Genomic DNA, 24,798 nt, shown 5'->3' on the forward strand with positions numbered 1-24,798 from the left:
ATTGAATATTTTAAATTTGTGTGTGCATAATTTAGACGGAATTACTTGTATTGTGGATTCAATGTATGTGATGAGTTTCGCGAGTCAGTACATGGTGTTGATGCTATTCATACTATATATTAGACATGTATATATTAACAGTATACACATATGTACCAATCCGTGGTTCTCTAAATAAAGTAAAATATTTATGCCTTCTCTGTTTTCGCTACAGGTGTATTCCCCATTTAATATGCAGGGATTTAAGATGGTAACTGTGCTAATGAAGCACATATTTTACTGTCTGCATTTATTACCTACAAACCACCACCCCACCCCATAACTGACCTGGTTGTTTATAACACGGTCAGGTTCTTTGACTCCCAATTACCATGTTATGGCGGGGTCACACTGTATGTGAAATGGTGGTTTATAGCTGAACTCTTTGCATTAAATTGTAACTATATACACTGCCCATGGGATAATTTTACGTCAGCTCCAATCATGACACTTTACAGCTTATACATGTTACATGTAACTGACACGCACTGAAAGTCGTGGTGTGGTTTTTTTTTTTTTTTTAAGAATGACTGAAAATTATGTTTTCTTGAAACACAATTATGTCAATGCATTTGGGAGTATAAAATCATATTTTTAGCATGATATGCCATGATTCAATTTAATCAAAATCAGATCTCAGTTTCATAGTCACAGTGGTGATCTGATTTAGATTGTGACATGTTTTGGCAGGTATGTCAACATCTTGAAAATGCATTTACATTTCATCAGTGCCATCAAAGTTTCCTCAGGCAAATTAAATTTATTTTCCACAAGCCTGATGGGCATCACACCTAGAATACAGGATGGGCCCGATAAAAAAATTAAAGGGGCCCGGGGCATTGGACTGTCATATTTTGTGAGCATGGGATACACTTGTATATTGACAACTTAGATTTGTGTACTACAATCCATAATTTCTTAAGTACTGTAGATGTATATGAAAAATCTATGAATTCAAGTAGAGACAGCATGTTATAAAATTCATTTATCAGCAACATCCTATTATAAAACACAAATAAAACATGTATAAAAAATGGTTATCCTCATTTGATCTATATCCAATTGACACTAAACAGTTCACTAAGACATTTGGCAGTAGCACATGGCTGTATTTGCTTACATGCTACATGTACATGCACTTAAATTGGCCTTAGTTTTTTGTCAGCTGGAGACAGCTATCATCTTGCCAAGGCTACCCAGGGAATGAGGCTACTCATAGGGAAATGAAAGCATGTGAACAAATTAAAGTTTTACAAACATCTTTTTGAGATAACCCCATCTTCAATTAACTTGACATCCAGATATCTGTAGTGTCAAAAGATTGGAAATTTAATTTTTGTTTTATGCCGCTGTTGGTAGCGTTTGTAAGCATAAACTTTTTACCTGCAAAAAAGAAACTTTCACTGCACAAGAGCCATGTTCCATTCATTTTGGAAAATGCAACAACCCATCAGATTCCATTTCTTTTACTTAAGTTTGAAGCTGACTTCTTTTTGTATAACAGTAGATAGATTCTAGTGCATTTTATATAAAGTTTTCAGCTTCCTTTCATGGTGCCTTGGAATTTCCCCTACTCCAAACCTAAAACTGTAATATACAAGTTTAAACAGCCAGTATTGTTGCAACAAAAAAATTCTGGATGGTATATTTTATCGCCAATAAGGAAAACAATCACAATTGTAACATTGGCAAAGCCCAGTGCAATCCCTGGATAAACTTTATGCACATTATTTTTCATATTTTTATGAAGAATAAATATTTTTCATGTATGAGAAAAATACATGTACATGACATTGTAGGAGCCACATCATGATTATCTTATGTTAGAAATTATGTGCGATCTCTTCCCCAAAATGATAATAACTTTTAACATGCTATTTTTCGTACTTTTCAGAATTAAGTTTTCTTTTATGTACAAGAAAAATACTTGTATTTGAAATTTTGGGAGAACACCCCCCGATCATATTATATCTGAATTTGTGTTAAAACAGAGTGCTGTAGTGGGGTTACACTGTAAAAACAACAGGAACTGAGATAGATTGTATTTAAATCCATTTAATTTTTTTAAAAATTGGTAGTTGCTGGTTTTGTTGAGAGAGTGTTTTCTGTTCATGTGATTCATCCACACTGTACTATGGACTACCGGTATCTTAATTACAGAATTTGAAGCTGCTATTTTTACTGATCAGAGTGAAAAGAAAGACCAATGCCTCTCTGACTTTATTTCTTTTTTCAGCATTGATCGAGAAAATATGGAGACTTTGCAGCATTCAGAAATGAAACTACTTAGTACTAGTTCACATTAAAGTAAAGAAGTTTAAACATTGTGTCATTAGGGCAATTCAATTTTGAGCCATGGCAAATGATTTTCTATAAAAAGCCACTTGCCCTTGGCCTGTGTCTGAATAAAAATTTCTTTGAGCACTGTAATATCACTTATAAGACCTACAGTGTAGATATCAATCATTAGATATTTAAATGCATTTAGATTATGTTTTAAAATACAATATTTTTCCAGGTTCCATAAACCTCATCCTATCATCGTAGAGAGAGCAGGACCAGGTCCTATTCTTGGCGGCTCACAGGCAACACATGTGACCAAAACTAGCTTGCATCAGCAATCCCAAGGGGTCCACTTTGTGACCATATCGCAGGAAAAACTAGCCCTAGCAGTACGCCTTGCACAGAGAGACTTGAAAAAGAGAAAAGAAGAGGATGCCTCACTCCTGTCAGTGAAAAAGGGACCAAGTCCTTCTGACTCAAAAAGTAGATCACCTCCCAGGGTTGGTAGAACAAGAATTGTACACAGCAAAGAGTATAAAGAGAGACTGAAAAAGACACAAGCAAAGGGACAAGTACCACTCAGGGTTCAGGAGCATGGAAAGAATGTTCAGCCAAGAGACTCGGGTACACAGACTCCACCAAGAGGAAGCCAGTCTACCAGAGATCATCTCCCAGGTTGGTGAGGACTGTTTTAAAGCAAGAAGATGGGGCAATTATAAGTGACAGATCTAGCATTATTACTGTCTCACTTAGCCACATCTTTCACAAGTCATACAGACACACAAGAATAGTGAATTTGTTATAGATAGTAAAAAGGAGCATTGGATTTAGGATAATTTATATTTCTATTTTGAACTGTTCCTCTAAAGTCGTTAAGCAAACAGGTGTATTATTGCTATAGCAGTCTAAAAGCAGTGATTATTAAGTTATACATTCATTATATAAAAGGTGAAAATGAATGTTGGAAAATAATTCTATTCGGACACAAGATGTAATTTCTGTCATACCTTTGTATTAGGAACATGGCTGGTAACTATGTCAGCTATTTTGAAAACTTAAAGGGGAAACCAGATTAACATTGTTCTTCATTCTTAATAGACTTTAAAGGGGAAACCAGATTAACATTGTTCTTCATTCTTAATAGACTTTAAAGGGGAAACCAGATTAACATTGTTCTTCATTCTTAATAGACTTTAAAGGGAAAACCAGATTAACATTGTTCTTCATTCTTAATAGACTTTAAAGGGGAAACCAGATTAACATTGCTCTTCATTCTTAATAGACTTTAAAGCTGAAACCAGATTAACATTGTTCTTCATTCTTAATAGACTTTAAAGGGGAAACCAGATTAACTTTGTTCTTCATGCTTAATAGACTTTAAAGGGGAAACAAGATTAACATTGTTCTTCATTCTTAATAGACTTTAAAGGGGAAACCAGATTAACATTGTTCTTCATTCTTAATAGACTTTAAAGGGGAAACCAGATTAACATTGCTCTTCATTCTTAATAGACTTAAAGGGGAAACCAGATTAACATTGTTCTTCATTCTTAATTGACTTTAGTGAACTTGGATTAATTGACTATAATTTGAATGCACATCAAGACATGAGAGGTTATATCATTCCAAGGCACTTGAAGTAAACTGGCTTGCAAAAGAAATACCATATTGGCCCACTTGGCCTTAACTGGATGGGATTTGAAACTGAAGCATTCTATTTGTGAGTTTTTTTAGCCACTGAGGCTCCACACGAATGGAAATGTGGCAGAAAAGTATTTATTTGAAACTTATGGATACTTAGATTTTCCTGGAAGACTTGTCTTAAAAGCCACTTTGAGTGTAGTTAATGAATTGCATGTTTGCAATAAACTGATCAAAATAGATTTTTTAAAATAAAAATATATGAAGTTGATATTAATGCAGTTTAATGGTTTCTCTGCAGTATATTGGTGTACATGTTTATTTATAGTTTTCAAGCTTTGCTGTGATTTGCAAACATCCATTATTCGTGAAACTGCATATAACTCTCATCCTTTATCATAGTGAATATATAGAATCTTGACATTGTTTCCCACAATGCACCACACCATGTAAAGTTACCAACCAATCACTGCAGTTCAGGGGGAAGCTTCCAAAACCAATTACATCGTTGTTGTGCAAATGATGTCACTGTGTCACTGACTAAACGGTTGGGAGGCATACCAGTAGTTCTCACTCATTAATACCTTAAGGTATTAGCTTGCCAATTTAGGCTGGATACCAGCAAATTTTCAATCTTTTTTTTTTTGTGTAACTTAGTTTATTTTTCTTAGTGTTATACATGAGTGACATATTACATTGCTAGAACAGGTGAGCACATAATTATACCACAAGCTGCTTTCAGGAGTTGGCAGATATATTATTTTTCAAGTTTTATACATATTTCATGTTCAAATGAACACATATTTTACACATATTTCATGCTTGAATGAACACAAATTTTGGATTGTATTTACTATTGGCATTGGTATGTGATGTTTGCTAATGTTAAATCACACTGTTTCAAATGATTTTTGTCATTTTGGCAATACTAGGTAGGACATTCATGTGATAATGAACCGTTCTCTATTCATTAAATTATAGTGACCACAGATTCTCCACCAACACGTGATACAGACATTTATGGAATTCATAAGTCATCCCAACCACAAAACCCTCAGCAGGAAATCTCCCGTCTTCAGAGAGAACTTGAGAGCTACTTGCAACAGATCCAAGTCATAGAACAAAGGGCAATGCAAGGTACGGTAAATTTACAGTATATAAGCTTGTGGAAAGGAGGGACATTATTATTTTTGGTCTGTATGTGGAGAAGGAGTGTTATTAAATCTAAATCTTTTCTGCTTGCCTTAAATAATTCTCAGGAAATAACCTGAAAAGATTTTAATGAAAGGGCACACAAATTGGATTTTTCCTTCATATTCTACATAACATCCTGGGAAAATTTTAATGAAATAATATTTGACTAAACCAGTATATTTTGCAAATTGTTCTGGGCTACTGTAGTTTTGTACACGTTCTGATTTATTCTCAGTAGTGAACCAGTTTTGATTACATACAATGTTTTTTAAGAAATAAAACCTTGTTCAACAGGCAGTTTTTCTGGTTCTCTTAAAATGGAATTGTAGAGTTAATGAACCAGCTTAATTTTAAGGAAAACTTTTGCATAGACTTGGAGAAAAGTGTATAAACCAACTAGATTGTAAGTTTAAGTTGCATGTTCATAGAACTCTGAACTACTGAATGCAAATAAAAAGTCCTAGGAATAAAACAAGTAAATCTGTAAATTCATATTGCAAGATCTTGATAACAGTTATTGTTTCTAACATTTTCAAGAGGGTTGTGGAATTTTAAAGAAGGTCTGCAGGTCTGACAAATTTCAAAATCAGATGGTTGCTTGGAAACAAATCTGGCAGCCCAACTTAAATTCATTAACCTTCAAGATACAAAAAAGGTGCCTAAATATGAAACTCTTAGTTCTAAAACATTCCTTTTACCTTCTTTTGTGTCATTAGTAATAATTATCCTTTGTAAGTGTTGCATGTGCTAAAAATATAGAAAAATTCATATCATACAGAAAACCACTTGAATATCTGTCTTCAGTATATGATAGCCTTGACCCAGCATTCTGGTTACCCCTGGGCAATAAGTGCAAGATTTGTTTAGCCTGGGTTTGCTAAGCAGCCATGGACTAATTGGGGAACTAACTGACCATATCATTGTTTTATAACTATTGCAGAATTTTTATCATTTACATAGGTGTGTTATTGAAGCAGTGGAGTGAAAATTTAGCTCAAGTTTTACCATAGCCTTTATTTTTGGCAATTTCTTTTTGGTGAAAACCAAATCTTCGGGAAAAATGTCATTCTTCTTGTTTCATGGTTGTTGATGCCTTTCTCAGGATGTTGTTGTCTTCTTGTTTCATGGTTGTTGATGCCTTTCTTGGGATGTTGTTGTCTTCTTGAGGCCCAAAAATGTAACATTTATATATTATTTCATGTTCTTGCCTGCATTTTCTTGAAAATGGACACTTGTATGCACCCTTTGGTCTACAGTAGTAATTTTATTTTGATGCTTTTCTTTACTACCCTGATAAAATTTGTTGGGTATTCTAATTTAACTTTGCATATCAGAGCTGGTGGGTCTGTTTTGGTTTCTACATGATACGTTAAGTTCCAGACAACAGATTCAAAGCCAACATGTTATGTGTTTTACATATTCTGAGGAATTGGTTTTTTCAATAGAACTTAAAGTTCAGGATTATTGTTGCAAAAAATTGAGTTTGTCTATGCATTTCATTTCAGAATCATATCTTAAGTTCAAACAGAACTGGGTACATTTGTTTTCATTTGCCTAATGAAGAGTGATTAATTTTGGGGCCATTACATTCAAGATCAAGATCACTTGTACTGAAAAATAGATTTTGCTGATGCATTCAATTTGCAGATGATAACATTAGTTCAAGGGAACAGATTTTGACAAAACTAGATACATATATTCCCCTTTTCTTATGGATGGAATCTTATTGCATTTAGGGGTATTAGCTACAAGGTCAGTGTGACTTGCGAAGAATAGATTTTGCATATGCATTTCAATTCTGGATGATAATTGAAATTGTAGTGAACAGGTTTCATGCAACTTGGTATCTTTTTTTTCCCTCAGTCCAGGGAAGAGCCTTGTTGATTTTGAGGTCAGTAACTTTGTATGTTTATTTTCCTCAATCCAGGGAAGAGCCTTGTTGATTTTGGGGTCAGTAACTTGGTATGTTTATTTTCCTCAGTCCAGGGAAAAACCTTGTTGATTTTGGGGTCAGTAACTTCAAGATTAAGATCTTTGATTAAAATAGATTTTGCTTATGTATCTTATCTCCACGTGATAACTTAAGTTCTAGTGAACAGATTTCAGAGGTATTGCATTTGTTTCCTCCATTCCCAGAAAGGGCTTTAGAAATTTGTACCATTATTGCTGGGAGGCATCGAATTTGAGTAGCTGCTTAGTTAAAACTCAGTAAATGCCTTACTGTTTATTAGTTACCAGTAATCAGTATGTATGATTATTCAAGCTGGTTGACACAGGGCACAAACTGTTTTGTCCATGTGTTCTAGGACAGAGTCACAGTTATGTTAATGCAGCCTTTGACCCTTGTTGATTTTAGGTTGTGTATATTCAGTGTTAACATTGCTGCTACTACACAGTACAACTTTTTGTCCTAAGATATGTGGGCTACAAATCTTTACTTATAATCAAATTAGCTGCATACAGGATAATATCTCATTTCTTGGGAAACTGTAGGCCACAAACAAATCCTAAAGACTGATCTAGGGTACTGTTGGAATCATATCTATACATATCTCTTCATGTCTATTCAAAGAAATACTGCAGAAAATACATTTGAACAACTAACCTTATGCTGACAGGATACCATGTCATAAGAGGAAACTAATGGAGGCAGGAGATATGGTAGGACTCAGTGGTTACCAATCTGACTTGCATCTGAAAATGATGTGGGTTCAGATCTTACCATTGGATCAACCCAGGTCAGCTGCCATGGTGTACCCTTGGGAAAGGTACTTCACTTCAGTTTCCTTGGTACTGTTTAACTTACTTCTGTTGCTGTGCCATCAGTACACAAAACTGCATTTACGGTGTTTTGTGCTGAGTAGGTGTAAAGAACAAGTTCAATGTGGCATTGGGATGTATCAAGGCTAAAGATACCAACAGGTATCTGGGTATTTGAGTACCCACCCATTGATAATAAGACAGGTAATAAAACTGACAACTGGGTACTCCTTAAAAATAGTTTCCAGGTTCAGTTCTTGACATAGAATAATGATTACAGTTCGAGGCTCGTGTTGTATGCGCATTCGTTCATTGTCAAAGGGACTTGGATCATTGCTTATCATTTACTTGTCATACATGTACTATACAATAATACAAGGAAGGACACTAATATCCATTTCTCACATTTAAGTATCAACGTTGATATTTCAAGTTATGTTTCTTGTAGTATAATAAATTTTCTACCAATGCTTAGCTCTGGTGTTTGACTTGTATGCCTGTCCAAAGTTTGGCTTATTATCATACCTTTAAGTAATGCCAGACCATTTTCCCATGCTACTGCCTGACATGATCACACCCACTTAATATACAAGTGCAAGTTACTGAATGGAACACTGCCCTCTCCTTGGCCAAAGGCTAATGAAGTACTGCACCTATTTACAAGTTATTTCTATTTTATTATATAGTACATATATGAGAGATCATTAAATTGGAAACAATGATACGAGCACCTGTGTTCCTTGTTTCTTATTTTCTATTTATAGTATGTACATGAAACATTCCCAAGAAAACAGACAGGTTTCTTGAATGTGAAACCACGTGTAACAAATTCATTCTATTTTGATACCACATACTTTGTGGACCAGTCTAAATTGAAAATAATTTGTGCCAGTTGTTGTAATAAACTAGCTTTATTTATGTGACTGGAAAATGTTAGACGAGAGGGAATTTGTTAAACTTAAATTATGTTGCATCTGGAGAAGGACAAATCAATAGCACTTAAAAAAATTGAAAGCAGAATTCGACAGTGATGTAATACAACGACTGTTTGCAAAAATTACTGTAAGACATTTAGACTAGTTAAAGTGAGTGTTATGCATAAATAATTTATCAATTTCTTTTGTGTCTGTACTCTTGTACTAACTAATCCACATGCATTTAGCCAATTTGTGACAAAAATGTTGACTGCAGATCCAGGTAAGCTGCAAAAATAAATGTTTTTCATACACTTTTCTGTAATTATGGCATGTAATATGTAGATTGCTCTTTTTATGCACAGACTGTGATCTTTTGACACTTACAGTAATAATTATGCTTATACCTTTCATGGCGGTTTTCATGTGTGAACCTACAACAAAGCAGTTCAGGTTCATATTTAATACAATTTCCCTTTGATCGGGTACCCAGGTTAGATTGTTAGGATCGATGAGTACCATGTAGAAGTTTCCTAAATTTTGTCATCTCTAATCAAGGCTATCAGACTAAGACATATTCATAAGCCACATCAAACACATTCCACACTCAACACTAAAAATGAATGCAGTTTTGTATTTATCACATACCCTTTTATGCTTTTAAAATATTTATAACTTTATTAATAAAATTACAAACAATGTGAAATTTATTAAAGTTTGATTCACTGCATCTAAAAATATATATGCACAGACATAAAAGAATTTACATAAGTAGTTTGAATTTTTGTGTGTGATATGGAAACACGGAATGAACAGATTATTGAATGCAAGATCAAGCATCTAGTTTGCTGTTGTAGGGTTTAACACCATTTTTCAGCACAAGATAGACTATACATGGCAGCCAGTATAATTGGTAAGGAAGAACCCTGGAAAACCCCAGGAAGAACCACTGACCCACGAGAAACTTCTGGCAGGCTTTCTCATGCAACAACGTTAGCTGAGCCTGAGACTTGAACTCACGCAGACAGATGTGAGATGGCAGTGATCCGTAACAGTGAGCGCTTTAAACCACTCGGCCACTCGAGGCCCCTCAAGCATCTAAGATTAAATGGATAATAATAAAATGCCAAACCAAACTAATTTGAGAGAAAGCTTGAGAATTGTCACATTGCCCACAAATTTATGAAGAAAAGTAAACTTGAATAATATCTAAATGTTTCAGATAGAATATTTTAGTCTAGTTTTACATCTCCATCACAGTTCTTTTCATGGTCTGTTCTCCTGCAGAGCGGTCACAAGGTTTCCTGCAACAGCCTGCAAAGAGTCGCAAAAAAGAGGGGTACCTATCTGATGAGGAAGATGAAGTCCGAAAGGCAATCAGAACAGAAGAACAAGCCACAAGAATGGCACGACAAATTTACTTCCTTCGGCAACAAGTTCGGGAACTGCAAAATGAGATAACAAGAGTTGGACCAGAAAAAATCAAGCATACTAAAAAGGTAAATAAAGTAAGATCATTATAAGACAGAATACATTGCAAGACTTCATTAGACTACTTTAAAATTTGTGTTATCTTCAGATGTTGACTTGGTTTGATACATCTCAAGTTCTGGACATGGTAAACTCAATGCTGCTTAATCTAAAAACTTGTCCCTAACTGTGGAGCATAGCTTCTGACGTAATTGAAAGAAAAGATACACTTTCCTGTCAGAGTTGCAATTCTTTGCCAATTTTTCACAAATTCATTTTGTATTGGACAAAACACTCTGTTTTCATAGTGATATTGCACCTTGAGTGAGCTCAGGGGGACATTCTCCCATCCTGGACTGGGTGTATGGATATAAATTTTGAACAATGAATATGTGTTATTGAAACTTAAGCCATACAGTTTCTTGCATATTCACAGTCATCACTTTTGTCCTCAGGATCAAGATAACAATAAATAGTGTAGGTCCTTAGCCTGTTTTCAACCATCTAGGTGGTCACTTAACAATCCCTACAGATATTTGTAGCCAGGTCAACACCTTATCATATAGTAGCCAAGTCCCTAGCTCAGAGGTCATGGTCATTGGTAGAGAAAAGGTCACAAGATGCCATATGCTGCTTGTTCATTGTCGGACAGATATTTTGCCATTTGAAGCACCCCATTTCAAATCAGACTCTGATAGAAAAAATCTTGGATCTGCACTTGGGAAATTACTGGTTTCAGACCACCAGACAGTTGGAAATTTAAAATGCTGGTCACATTAGATAGTTTTTGAGGTATGTGTACTTAAAACTATTTAACTTGAATAGCAAGGGGTGACATGATGACATTATGATTGGTGATGACATTATAAATGGGTTACTACAACTACTCATGCACTTTGGTTTGTGGTAAACAGATATAAATCCAGTTTTGTTGATCAGACCATTACCATTGCCTTGCTGAGAACAATCTCTTGGCTTCCATTTCTCATCCTATCTATTTATTCAGCATTTTTAAGGGACATGGTTTGTACTTGATTAATGAGACAAGACCATATAAACTGGGATACTGACACAGAAATTTCATGATTAATGAATGTAAAAAGAAGTAGGTCACTATTGCTTTCTATGCATATTTTAACATCCATAAATGTGCCTGGACTTCAAATTGAGGAAATACAGTATCATTTTGGAAATTCACAGAGTAGCCTAAATGTCTTTCTGGCCATTCTGGTGATAAAGTAATGAATTAAACATAACTGCTGGCACTTTTTGGTTTCAAAGGTGGTTGACCCTTCCAAGCAGGATCCATCCAGGCCTGAGATTCTGTCAACACTTCTTAAGAATCGCTTGTTTCTAATAATATATACTTTTCTATTTCAATCTGATAAAAATCAGATCTCCACTTCCTATGTGAAGATCCTACGTCAACTGGTTAGGGGTCATATTCTGGTGACCTTTGAAATAGCCAATAGAAATGCAGCTTTCAGAAATTGAATCAAATCATTTGACACACATTGATGCTCTTTGGCCATACTACTCAGTCTCCCAGTCTCCCTAGGGGCCCCGAGTGGCCGAGTAGTCTAAAGCGCTCTTTGTTACGGATCACTGCCATCTCACCTCTGTCTGCGGCGGTTCGAGTCTAAGATTCAGCCAATGTGGGCATGTGAGAAAGCTTGCCAGTAGCTTCTCGTGGGTCGGTGGTTCTTTCCCGGGTTTTCCGGGTTCTTCCTCCACCATTAATACTGGCCGCCATGTATAGCCTATCGTGCTGAAAAATGGCGTTAAACCCCACAACAACAACAACAACTCAGTCTCCCAAATGCAAAGATATGATTAGCTGATAAAATTAGCGATTATGGAAATAACATAGGTCACCAGAATGTGACCCCTAAGTGGTCACTGTCAGTTCTTCATGTTAGACAGTGGAGATCTGATTTTAATAAGATTATTTTTTTTATATTAACTCTATGGACTCTTTCTTCATGAAAAGGGTCAGTTAAACAAGGGACATAACTTTAAAACAAGTGTAATACTAAGTGGCTCCAGAGTGGTTGCCTCCCTTTACAGGTTAAAGACGTTTTGGTAACTGGAACAAATACATCATTTTGAAAGAAACTGCTCATAAAAGTTAATTACTTAAATATTTTCTCAGTGATATCTTCAGAATTTTTATCAGTTCTTTGAGGAGAGTTAAAGGGAATGAAAGACTTGAACATTTTGGTTTTAAGGTTATATGTTTCCACAGCGATATTTTTAATTGCTGATTATTATAAAAAAGGAGCATGATTATTATCATGACATAGTTTATGTTCATCCATTTTTATCCTGTTTACACCATATTATCAGAACTGTCCAAGTGATCAATATTCATTGTAGTCTGATATTGTAGTATAAAAGAACATAAAGTGGTGGAAGCCAAGCACTCTAATATTTATATTCACACCTTTATCAGATGCAAGCTTGATCATAGATTCTAGCACATCTGTGAATACAGCAAGCTTACTAACTGACTGAAAGATATGCAATAAAAAATTATGGCTCTTTGATGTTGTACCATGGACAATTTTATGTTTTGTTTTTTTTTAACAAATTTTTCAAGAGTGTTAGTATATGAATAACTCCAGTACATTTTGAGATTTTCTGACGTATGTGTGGACATATTGCTGTAAAATGTGTGTTTTATCAGTTCCACTAATGCATCACTGATAAAACTAAATTTGTAACAGTTTGAATACTTACATACCTGTGAGTGTGTGTTTGTGTATATATACAGTGTGAACCCAACTGTGTTATAGACCGAACCATGTTATAACAAGCCAAGTCAGTTAGCAGAAGAAAACGATGCATGTACCAAAAAATTGGCCAGGAAAGTGGTGGTTATAAAGTGGGTGCAAAAATATGTGTTTTTGATTAAATGAAGACAAACTAGTCTGAAATAGACTTGTATATGGACAAATTATATGTGTGTGGTACAATCCAATATTTGTTAAGTACTGTACATGTATAGAAACATTCCATGAATTTGAGTATAAATTACATGTTATAAAATTAATGTATCAGTCACAACTCGTTAGAAACCACATATAACATATTTATGATTGACACTAAACAATTTGCCAGTTTTTTTCACGAGTAGCATGAGGCTATAGTTGTTTACATGCCTAGATTTTGGTCTGCTGGAGAGGGCTATCATCTTTCTGAGGCTACCCAGGGGATAAGGCTACTCATAGGAAAACGAAAACATGTGAATAAGTTAAAAAGTTTAACAAACATCTTTGCAAAATGCCCCATCTTTAGTTTGCTTGAGGGCCAGATATCTGCTGTTTCAAAAGATTGGATCCAATTTAAAACATTTTATGCTGCAGTTGGTCCTGATCGTAAGTGTACACTTTTTGCCTGCTAAAAGGAAACTTTCTCTTTACAATAAATGTGTTCCAGTCACTTTGGAAAATGCAAAAATCAGATTCCGTTGCTTTTATTTAGGTTTTGGTGCTTACTTCCTCAGATTAAAGGTTCTTTGTTTTTATTGAAGATTGTAGTCAGGTTTCTTTGATGAAGGATGCATGTGTTATTGAAGAAAACACTAAAGGACAACTTTGGCGGACCAAACAAATGTCCCATTTCTTACTGCAGCAGCAACATCAAATAATTGTAGAATATTGATTGAGGGTGACATTTTTTTTATTTGCATAGTATGTTTGGTGCTTCAAAGTTAATCAGTTTCTTTGAAGTTTCAGCAGAACTATTTATTCTGGTTCATATTAAAAAAAGGAATTAGTAATCATTTGGTTGATTATAGCAGTTACTGTTCCTGCCTTAAAAAGTTGATCAATTGTAACTAGTCCTGATAGCATGGCTGTTGGGTTGTATCACAGCATACAGTACCCAGGCCAGATGTGAATTATGATATAACAGTGCACCCCACTGGTTTGTCAGTTTGATCAAAGAATTTGTTTATGTAACAATAGATAGACTCCAGTGCATTTTATATTCATCAAGTTTGCAGCTTTCTTTCATGGTGTCTCTGAATTTTCAATTTCCAAATCTAAGATAAATAGCACAACAAAAAAATTGTAAGATGGTATATTTTGTCACCAGTAAGGAAACAACATTGGCAAAGTCTAGCGTGATCCCTGAATAAACTTTTTGCATGTTATTTTTCATACTTTTAAGAAAGAAATTGTCTTCATGTACAAGAAAAATGCATGTATATGAGACACACACACATACATGCCTGCAAATCTGAAAATATTATGTAGTTATTCCCTCATTTTGATTTTTTTCTTCAGAGCCATGCTGTGTCCAGACTAGCAGCAGCTCACCGCAGTGCGGTGAGAACAATACAGACATTTGTTAACCAGCTTCCAAAGCAGGATCTGCGTCGAGGGCTTCCAAATGGATACCATGAACTAGCACTACTCATACGACAGCTTTCTCTTTTGAGCACACAAGTTGGAACAGGAGATGAAGCCAAAGTCAGAGAGGAGCTCATTAAGATGGTAGACAGAGTGGATGTACGTTTGTTGACATTCATCTTATGAATGAAATTTTGCCAATTTTAAATTGACCTGGTGATACATATATATATATAGGTATTTTGACCTGGTTCTTTCTGTATTTTATGTTATTTAATGTGTGTTTCCTACAGACCTTTATATTGGTGCAGTTTTAATCATACTGGTTGCATTGACCAGAGGTAATGCCAAGAGCCTATAAATCCAGATGTGCCTGTAGAGAAACTCATTTATTACTATTTTTATTAGTTGTACTGGCCGTGCACCAGAAAAGCTTATGGATGGCCAGTCATCTGATGTCCATCTGTCCTTCCATTCGCAAAAATTCTTCCTACCGGTCTAGAATGGATGCTTATATCTATCTGGGGTTTTGACTAGAAGATTTGTTATGATGTATAGTTGATTCTAGATGAAAATGGTACTGATCTGATGTTCAGTGTGGACCCTTTGGCAGTCATTTTGAAAATCTTATCGCTATTTGTGCTATATAGAAAGTCATGTCAACATAGGGCTTTCACCAGAAGATTTCTTGTTATGTCTAAATGGCCTGTGAGAAAATGGTTCTGCTTGGACATCCACTGTGGCCACCACAAGAGCCAACCTGAATATTTTGCTGTGTTTACTGTTTAAATAGATGGTCATATCGGTATGTTTTGTTGTTTGTAGAAACCATGAAAACTGAACATCTGTATCCCACAAATACTAGTGAATTCAGAGTATCTCGCAGAATATTAAGTCTGTTTTTGGCTTCCAGTCCAGCTTAGATCAGTGCATTCTCATCAGAATGTACATACAAATTCGAACAAAAGAAGAACAATCTATATTTTTCTATCTGGAGAAATAACCAGTCCTCAGTACTGGATATAAAGTACTACCTTTCCCTTTTGATAAGCACAGTAGCCTACCATATAACTTTCTCAAATGTTCTGTGTACTTATCATCTCTTAAGGTCATGACAAAAAGAACATTGAAAAGAAGAAGAAAAAAATAGTTTTAGAAACAGGTAAAGCCACACTGAAAATAAAATTTTATGGTATGGTTATAAATGGGTATGGTAAATATACAATAGGTGAGAATTTATTTAGGACTGTTTAATATTTCTTGCAAAAGGTAAAATATGAGGTTGTTGATATTTAATGCAAAAGTCAAAAACACCACAAACAGAAATTTGAATATGAAATATAGAAATGAACTTGCTTGCTAAAAGTTGTGAAAATTGGTGGATATGTGTGTTTTGAACATGGGCAAAAATGCATTATATTAACTTCTGTATTCAATACAAGGAATTAAACAAGATTTGGTCTGAGGAGGCTGATATTGATACAACAGAGGGTGATCCTTTCATACACCAGCCACGGCGGAAGTCCCCACCTGGTCATCCCCCACTGAGGACAGAGGACCCGACCAGGAGGAGGCTTGTCCAGCAGAAACCACTTCAACAAAGGGGAAAAGAAAATCGACCTAAAGGTCAGCATCTACTTAAGTTACTGGTCAGAATGAGAAGACACCTTTATGTTTACAATTAATTCTTGTCTGTTAAGGACATTCAAGGAACTTCCAGAAAGTGTCCATTTTAAACATTGTCCATTATATAGAGTTTAAAATGATACAAATGGGAGTTTATAAATGTCCTTTTGAGCAGGTGACTTCTATATAGAGGTTTCCAATATAAATGGTTGTTTGCTATAATTGATCTTTTTTGCATAATGCTTGTCAGTTAGCTAAAGTATGACAGACAAAGCACTTGTTGGCTGATCATTAGAATCACACAGCTCCACTTTCATGCCATAATTCACGTCCCAAATGGCAGACATCATGCACATGATATCAGTCATATAAGTTTGCCTCATGATTTTTACTATACAGTACAAAGAAGAATGGGACTGTAATAGGCATATACAAAATGTATGGATCACTAGTTATGTCTTGTGCCCTGCTTACCTTGGTGTTTCAGTACTTTTTGACCTGTTTTTTTTTTCTTCATCTGGTAAACATGACCCTGAGAGCAAAAGACCTGACCACCAACATAAAAGAATTTATTTAAAAATTATATGAGGGATTTGGTTGTTTTACAGTTAATGAGTTGAAATTGGTAAATTGGTAAACAATATCATTAAAATTTCAGCAGTGGTGTGCAGAAAGAGTTTCCATAGAAAACAAGCCAGGAATTGGGTGTAAGAGAAAAACAGGCAAAATGACAGATCATCTGCAGATTTGCATAAAGTTTCCCAATATTTTTCTTCATTTATTCGGCTTTTTTTTCTTCAAAAAATTATAAAGTTTCCCAATATTTTTCTTACTTCACCTACAGTGAATTTATCTTGTCTTTGTCATAATTTTCAGCTTGAATGAAAACATTTTTGACATTTACTCATTGTTTCTTTTTCAGGATTACTGAAGAAGACATATTTTAAAAGCAACAGGACTGTTGCAAAACCAGAGAAACAGGGTGTGTGTATTTTCTTGTTTAATTTTTATTTTTATTTTATAAAAATCACCTTGTTTCTTGCAATTACCAAGTAACTGCTAAGGTTTAAACTAAGCACAAAATTTTAACTCTTACTGATGAGTTAAATGTAAAATGTATTCTCAAAGTAATTTAGCATCATGCAGCATGCAAACCAAAGATCAGAAATATGTAGGATGTTAAGAATGGAAGTCCAAAACAATGTTTCTCCATATTCTAATGTCTGGTATAAAGAAGCGTGCAAAGTCTTTTAAATGAAGTCCTGGAACTTGGGACTCACATGACTGAGAGCTTTAGAAGTTGAAATCTCATAGTATTTTGAGTTTTTAAGCTTTAGAATTAATTTTCAAAACAAACAAAAAATGGATTTTTCTTGTGGAGTCTGAATGCATAATTTTGTCTAAGGACCTTTGGTAGTGGTTTTGTTTTATTGGTATAGCAAAGTTTGTGCTTTGTTAGTTTGGAGGGATTTTATTCTGAAAGTCTACAACATGCTGTCTATTCTCTGTTACTTTGAATTGTTTTCTTTAATAATGAGGCACTTTTCTATATTTAGCCTTCTGGCCTTAGACCTTAAGAAGCCAGTAAAAGAGATGTAAAGGGGCATAACTCAGATTCTAATCAAATGAGAAACTTATTTGAGTGGTTATCTCCCTTGACTTAGCTTGGCAGCTGCTGCTAAGCACAGCAAATGATTGAGAATCATTTCATTACAAAATACTCTTCAAAAAAATATTCTATGAATTGTTAACCATTTCTCTGTTGAGAGATAAAGACAAGAAAAGAACTGAAGCATTCGTAATTAGTTTTGGATTGTACAGAGAGGAACATGTTGATCACTAATTTGCAAGTTATGTTCATCACTTTGATCCTGTTTAATCTCTTGTAGCTTAAACCCTTGAAGCCATCTGTATACTCTGTACTTTGATTTGTATGTATATTTGATATGATGTTTTTTAATATCATTGATTTCTATATAAATTGCCATTGAAATCCTAATAGACATACCTTATATATTCACTTATAAGTTGAGCCCTACTGCATAATACACTGGCAGATCTGGGTCTGTGCAGTTTGCTAGGAGTAATTAGTAGAACAAACAACATAGACACAGATCAGGTTCTCATTTGTTTGCAGTTTGACTCCACTTATGAGTACATACGGTAATTTACCTGATAATTATAACCCCTAAAATGAAAGAAATCCTCGTGGAAATGTTCCAGCTTTAAAGTCACATCAGAAGCACGATCAAGTTTAATTGATATTACAGTTATTTAGTTAGCAAAACTTAAGCACATATATGTATAAAAACGAAGAAACCCACAAAATTATAAGACCACAACTTTAATGTGGTGGATCTGCTAATTAGGTGATTAGAATGACTTATCATTCTTATTCTGACTTTTTTCTGTTAATCATTTCTTTTGATAAAGCACCATTATCTAATTATGTGTTAAATTTAATTGCTGTGAATAAACATGAAAAACTTATTTGATCAGGCCTCACTTTTGGCTCCATAACTTCTCCAAAAAAAGAGTATTTGGTGAAAACAACTGAGTATTATTGTTGTGCCAGAATGAGGCATTCCCAGAATTTTGCAATGGTAATTTCATTTGCTGATGTAATGAGGTGACATGATATGTCATTGGGATGATTAAGTGACTGAAATTTCATGGCACTATGCAAACATCTGGTAGAAAGAGATTATTGTTTACTTGTTTTAAATACAACAAAATTATGAAAGCTGAACACTTTTTGCTGTATTTCCAAACAAAGACCTTTGCTTGTTCAGTTTTATTCATTGTTGTTTCGCATCATACAGTATTGTTCAGCACAATACAGCATTGTTCAGCTCTGTGCACTGTTGTACATTACCATACATTAATTTTTAACTTTTATTCTCTCACCTCTGTCTGCATGGGTTTGAGTCCAAGGCTCGGCTAGCGTGGATATGTGGGAAAGCCTGCCAGTAGCTTCTCGTGGGTCAGTGGCTCTTCCCTGGGTTTTCCAGGGTTCTTCCTCCACCAGTTATACTGGCCGCCATGTATAGCCTATCTTGTGCTGAAAAATGGCGTTAAACCGTAGAACAACAACAACAACTTTTATTCTCTAGTACATGTAAATCTTGTCTAGTGGAAACACTCAATGAGTTAGAGAAGGAGAATAATTATAGTAATACAGGTTAAAATTTAAATGCTTATAAAATTGAGGTAGAAAGTTGAGAACAATTGGTATTCAATATTTACTTCATAGTCTTATCTGCAAATTACAACAGATAAACTAACCCCTGAGAGACAGGCAGTGTTGCGGGCAGGGTTAGAAGCCCTAATAAAACAAGATGTGTCATATGAGGCTCCCTCACTTCAGAATAATCAGCAGGGAGGGTCACGACCAATGGCATGGAATATCCCAGCTGATGATCAACATTCCAAGAGTCTGATTATTCCTAGGGATCTACAGGTACATTCTCAATTTCATCAGTGAATTTCATTTCTGGATGCAGTATTATTGCAGATAGGTTAAAGTTAAAGCCTATAAATTGATTGCTTTGGATTCTCATTCTTGTGTTACCAAAAGCTGTGATATCTGAAAAGTCATCAGAGCTTGCTTGTATGAAATTTTGCCACAAAAAAGGATTCCATGAATCATTACCATGGTTTTTTTTTAGGTCAACAAAGCAAGTTTTGATACTCCTACATATACATACAGAATCATTCCAAAGACTGTTAGCATGTGAGTCTGCTTGATAAAATTCATGTGGAAGCCTATTAGAATCTAATGTCACTCTGCCAATGTGTGATGTCAGAACAAATCTCCTTTTGAATAGCAGACATTTTGCCAACCCAAACAAGTAGACATTTTGCCAACCCAAACAAGTAGACATTTTGCCAACCCAAACAAGTAGCAGCCTTTACAAGCCTATTGTTCTTATGGATATATGACTTAAGAAGTTGACAGCAAGATTATTATTATTATGCCGACTCTCTCATATATGTGGCATTCATTTGGTATCTGTTCTATGATAATTTTGGATACTATTGTCTTCCATTCAGTTTAATGTCAGGGATGATAACCCCTATGGGCAACATTGTCCAACAGAGATTATATAAATGACTGATTTGTAATAATTTCCTGACAGAGACTATATCGGTGAAGTTTAATAATGGCCTGACAGAGACTATATCAGTGATGTTTAATAATGGCCTGACAGAGACTATATCGGTGATGTGTAATAATTGACCAATAGAGGCTATATGAGTGAGTGATGTGTAATATTTTCTGACAGACTATTTCAGCGAGAGATGTAATAATTGCCCAACAGAGACTGTATGAGTGAGTGATGTGTAATAATTGCCTGACAGAGACTATATCATTGTGTGATGTGTAATCATTGCCTGCCAGAGAAATATATGAGTGAGTGATGTGTAATAATTGCCTGACAGACTTTACAAGTGGTGTGTAATAATTATCTTATATATCAGTGAGTAATGTGCGATAATGGGCTGACAGACTATCAGTGAGTGATGTGTACTAATTACCTGACAGAATATATGAGTTTTATGTGATAATTGCCTGACAGACTGTATGAGTGATGTGCAATAATTGTCTGACAGAGACTATATCATTGAGTGATGTGTGGGAATGGCCTGACAGAGACTATATCAGTAAATGATGTGTAATAATGGCCTGACAGAGACTTTATGAGCAATGTGTAATAATGGCCTGACAGAGACTATACGAGTGAGTGATATGTAATAATTTCTTGACAGAAACTACATGAGTGATGTGTAATGATGGCCTGACAGACACTATATGAGTGATGTGTAATAATTATCTGACAGATTATGAGTGATGTGTAATAATGGCTGAGTTATTTGTAATTAATACCTGATAGAGACTAAATAAGTGAGTGATGTGTAAAAATGGCCTGACAGAGACTGTATGAGTGATGTGTAATAATTACCTGGCAGACTATATGAGTGATGTGTATTAATGGCCTGACAGACGATATGAGTGAGTTATTTGTAATAAATACCTGACAGAGACTAAATCAGTGAGTGATGTGTAAAAATGGCCAGGCAAAGACCATATCAGTGAGTAATGTGTAATAATTGCATGACATAAAATAAATAACTATGCTAACAACCTCTGCATGTCACATTTCTATGGACTAGTGGACTTGGTTATTTTTAGCTCTTCAATAAAAGTCACATGTTAGACATTACTGTTACTTGTTTTCATGGGGCCCCAAGTGGCAGAGTGGTTTAAAGTGCTCTCCATTATGGATCACTGCCATCTCACCTCTGTCTGCGTGGGTTCGAGTCTCAGATTCAGCCTATGTGGGTATGTGAGAAAGCTTGCCAGTAGCTTCTCATGGGTTGGTGGTTCTTTCCAGGGTTTTCCCAGGTTCTTCCTCCACCATTAATACTGGCCACCATGTATAGCCTATCGTGTGCTGAAAAATGGCGTTAAACCCTACAACAACAACAACAACTTGTTTTCATAATAAGTATTGTTTCTATTTTAACACATGCTTATAAAATTTATTAAGAACAAGAGTCAAGCTAGATTTGCTACTAATATTTCACCCACAAAATTAATTTTTCTGTTGGCAAATGTAATATTGAAGACTTCTCTACCCAATAAAGTGTAATTTTTTGTACATTAGAGAGCTTGAAGTAAATTTTTTTAATAGTGTCTTTCTTCCATCATAGCAAACATAAATGTATAGTCTACCTAGCATGATCTACATGTAAATCAGTCCTCTAGCTAAAGGTCAATCACTGTACCGAGCTTAAGGATTTGAGCAGAGAGAAAAATCAATAAACCAAAATAAATGTTACAACAGATGAGAAAATCAGAGAAAATTGCTGAATGTCAAACTCTGTAAAACACTGCAGCTTTGAAATTGGTGTGCTAAACAGTGTTATGTCACCCAGCCAGCAAGGTTTAATGACTGTGTATACCAATATGAAACTCAAGTAATTGTTGGAAATTTTATGTGCAATACAACATCCTACTTTGAGCCTTTATTTCCATGGGGTCAGTTATTTATTATTTCCATGGGGCTAGTGATTGATTATTTCCATGGGGGTAGTGATTGATTATTACCATTGGGTTAGTGCTTGATTGTTTCAATGGGGCTGGTGATTGATTATTTCCATGAGACTAGTTATTGATTATTTCCATGCAGCTAGTGATTGATTATTTCCATGGGGCTAGTGATTGATTAGTTCCATGCAGCTAGTGATTGATTAGTTCCATGCAGCTAGTGATTGATTATTTCCATGGAGCTAGTGATTGATTATTTCCATGGAGCTAGTGATTTATTATTTCCATGCAGCTAGTGGTTGATTATTTCCATGGAGCTAGTGATTGATTATTTCCATGGAGCTAGTGATTGATTATTTCCATGGAGCTAGTGATTGATTAGTTCCATGCAGCTAGTGATTGATTATTTCCATGCAGCTAGTGATTGATTATTTCCATGGAGCTAGTGATAGATTATTTCCATGGAGCTAGTGATTGATTTGTTCCATGCAGCTAGTGATTGATTAGTTCCATGCAGCTAGTGATTGATTATTTCCATGCAGCTATGATTAATTATTTCCATGCAGCTAGTGATTGGTGATTGCTCAGTATCATTGATAAGTTTCATGGTCTGTATAGATAATTTTATCGGGACTAAAGTTGCTTATACAAGAATATGAAATAGTGGTAGTGAATTTCTTCAACCAGTCTTAATATCTGGAATGTGATTTTGAAATAAAGATATTTGATTGCTTTCTTAAAGTAGGAAGTGTGGCTAATTGTATGACTTGATACTGCATATATTTTTTTAAACATTTTTCATTACATACAAGAGGTATACAAATAAAAGTATATATATTTATATAGGTTTTGAAAAGGATGCTGTTAAGAGACTTTATGTTGATTCATTATTAAATTTTATTTGAATGTCTTGAAAAAAATTAAGTATTTTTTAACATTCTTAGTTTGCATACTATTCAACATATCAAATAAACAATTTGTAATAAGACAGATGTGGAGGAATCAGTGAACCATGTCAGGGATTCTTGATATATGGCTTAGATTTCAGATGACAATAGACCTGAAAAATAATATCTGGTACTTTTGAAAAGGAAAATTTTGTCTATATATATTTCACTATTAGTAAGAACAAAACAAAATGTTTTATCACAAATCGCTGGCATGGTCACGTGAAAATATACCTTACGAAATAATCATTATTTAGTTTTTATATATTGTTGAATGACAAATCTTTGCTCAAAATTTGTTGAAATTTTTTTTAAGTTTGAAACTCTGATTTACAGTATTTATCCCTTTTGAAGAAGTATTTGTTGAATTATGATTTATCATGTGACACTCTTGTCATTATATGACCATTTGATAAATGTATATTTTCATGTAATTATGACATGAAAGAGAAAAGTTGTTGTTGTAGGGTTTAACGCCATTTGTAAGCACATGATAGGCTATACATGGTGGCCAGTATTAGTGGTGGATGAAGAACCTGGGAAATCCCCCAAAAGAACCACTGACCCTCGAGAAGCTACTGGCAAGCTTTCTCACCAATTAATATGTACTTTAGAGAGAGTGACGTATGTAAGGTGAAGTAGCTTGCATTTAAAACATGCACAATGGAGAGAATGTTGGCATTCCTATATGCTACAGTAATGTAATGTGGATAATATTTCTTTGGATATTGTACTTTTGGAAATTTTACATGATTTAAGCACACTGCTAACTAAAATTACTGCTCCCTTGTGTTAAAAAATCAGCCTGAATTAGTCTAAAGAACACTATACATAGCAGCTATTAAAATAGGGAAAATGAATTTTGCCAGACTAGACAATACCAGCTTCTGAAAGTGCAATGAATGAATTACCAAATATGTAAAATGTAAAAAAAAGTTATCGGCTCTTTTTTTACAATTTACCTCTGAACTTCAGGAAGTGAAAATGACCAAGTAGAGCTAGCACTTTTTTGAAAGGTTCACATTTGAAGTAAGGCCAAGCTGTATACTCTATAACCCATAGTACACCCATCAATCATACATCAAAATAAGGGGAATTAAAGGTTCTTTTAATTGTACCTAAGATATACAAGGTCTTTTTTAAATAGCCAGTATAACCAGTGAGGAAAGCCGGGGAAATTCTTTTTCTTTAAAATCTTAACCCTATAGAAAATGCGAAACTGTATAGCGCCACCATACCCACTTTGGCCGAATCGGAGACTCAAACCTATGCAGACAGAGGTGAAATGGCAGTGATCCGTAACGGAGAGCGCTCTAGATCACTCAGCCACTCGGGGCCCCAAAGAGAAAAGTAATTAAGCTTACAATCGAAATAAATCACAGCAGTGTTCAGTGAGCCATGCTTTTTAACTTTAAGTTTGAATCAGTAGATTGGGAAGAGTTTCTTATTTCCAATATACATGTGGCACATTATGACTGTAGCATTTTTAATATATAAAAGATACATTTTTCAGGTCT

General features: G+C 34.8%; 1 protein-coding gene across 1 annotated transcript in view; it reads left to right on the forward strand.

Moving 5' to 3' along the window:
* Window positions 1-24,798, forward strand: part of LOC149776924 (protein moonraker-like) — a 66,095-nt gene that overhangs the window by 9,132 nt on the left and 32,165 nt on the right. Inside the window, exons 3-9 of the mRNA XM_089941644.1 lie at window positions 2,558-2,997; window positions 4,945-5,100; window positions 10,119-10,330; window positions 14,591-14,815; window positions 16,099-16,282; window positions 17,205-17,264; window positions 19,558-19,742. Of these exons, the coding sequence (XP_089797770.1) occupies window positions 2,558-2,997; window positions 4,945-5,100; window positions 10,119-10,330; window positions 14,591-14,815; window positions 16,099-16,282; window positions 17,205-17,264; window positions 19,558-19,742 (1,462 nt within the window). The remainder of the gene's footprint in view (window positions 1-2,557; window positions 2,998-4,944; window positions 5,101-10,118; window positions 10,331-14,590; window positions 14,816-16,098; window positions 16,283-17,204; window positions 17,265-19,557; window positions 19,743-24,798) is intronic.

This window comes from Sinohyriopsis cumingii, chromosome 18, assembly GCF_028554795.1.
Source record: "Sinohyriopsis cumingii isolate HCF-2022 chromosome 18, ASM2855479v2, whole genome shotgun sequence".
Lineage (NCBI taxonomy): Eukaryota > Metazoa > Mollusca > Bivalvia > Unionida > Unionidae > Sinohyriopsis > Sinohyriopsis cumingii.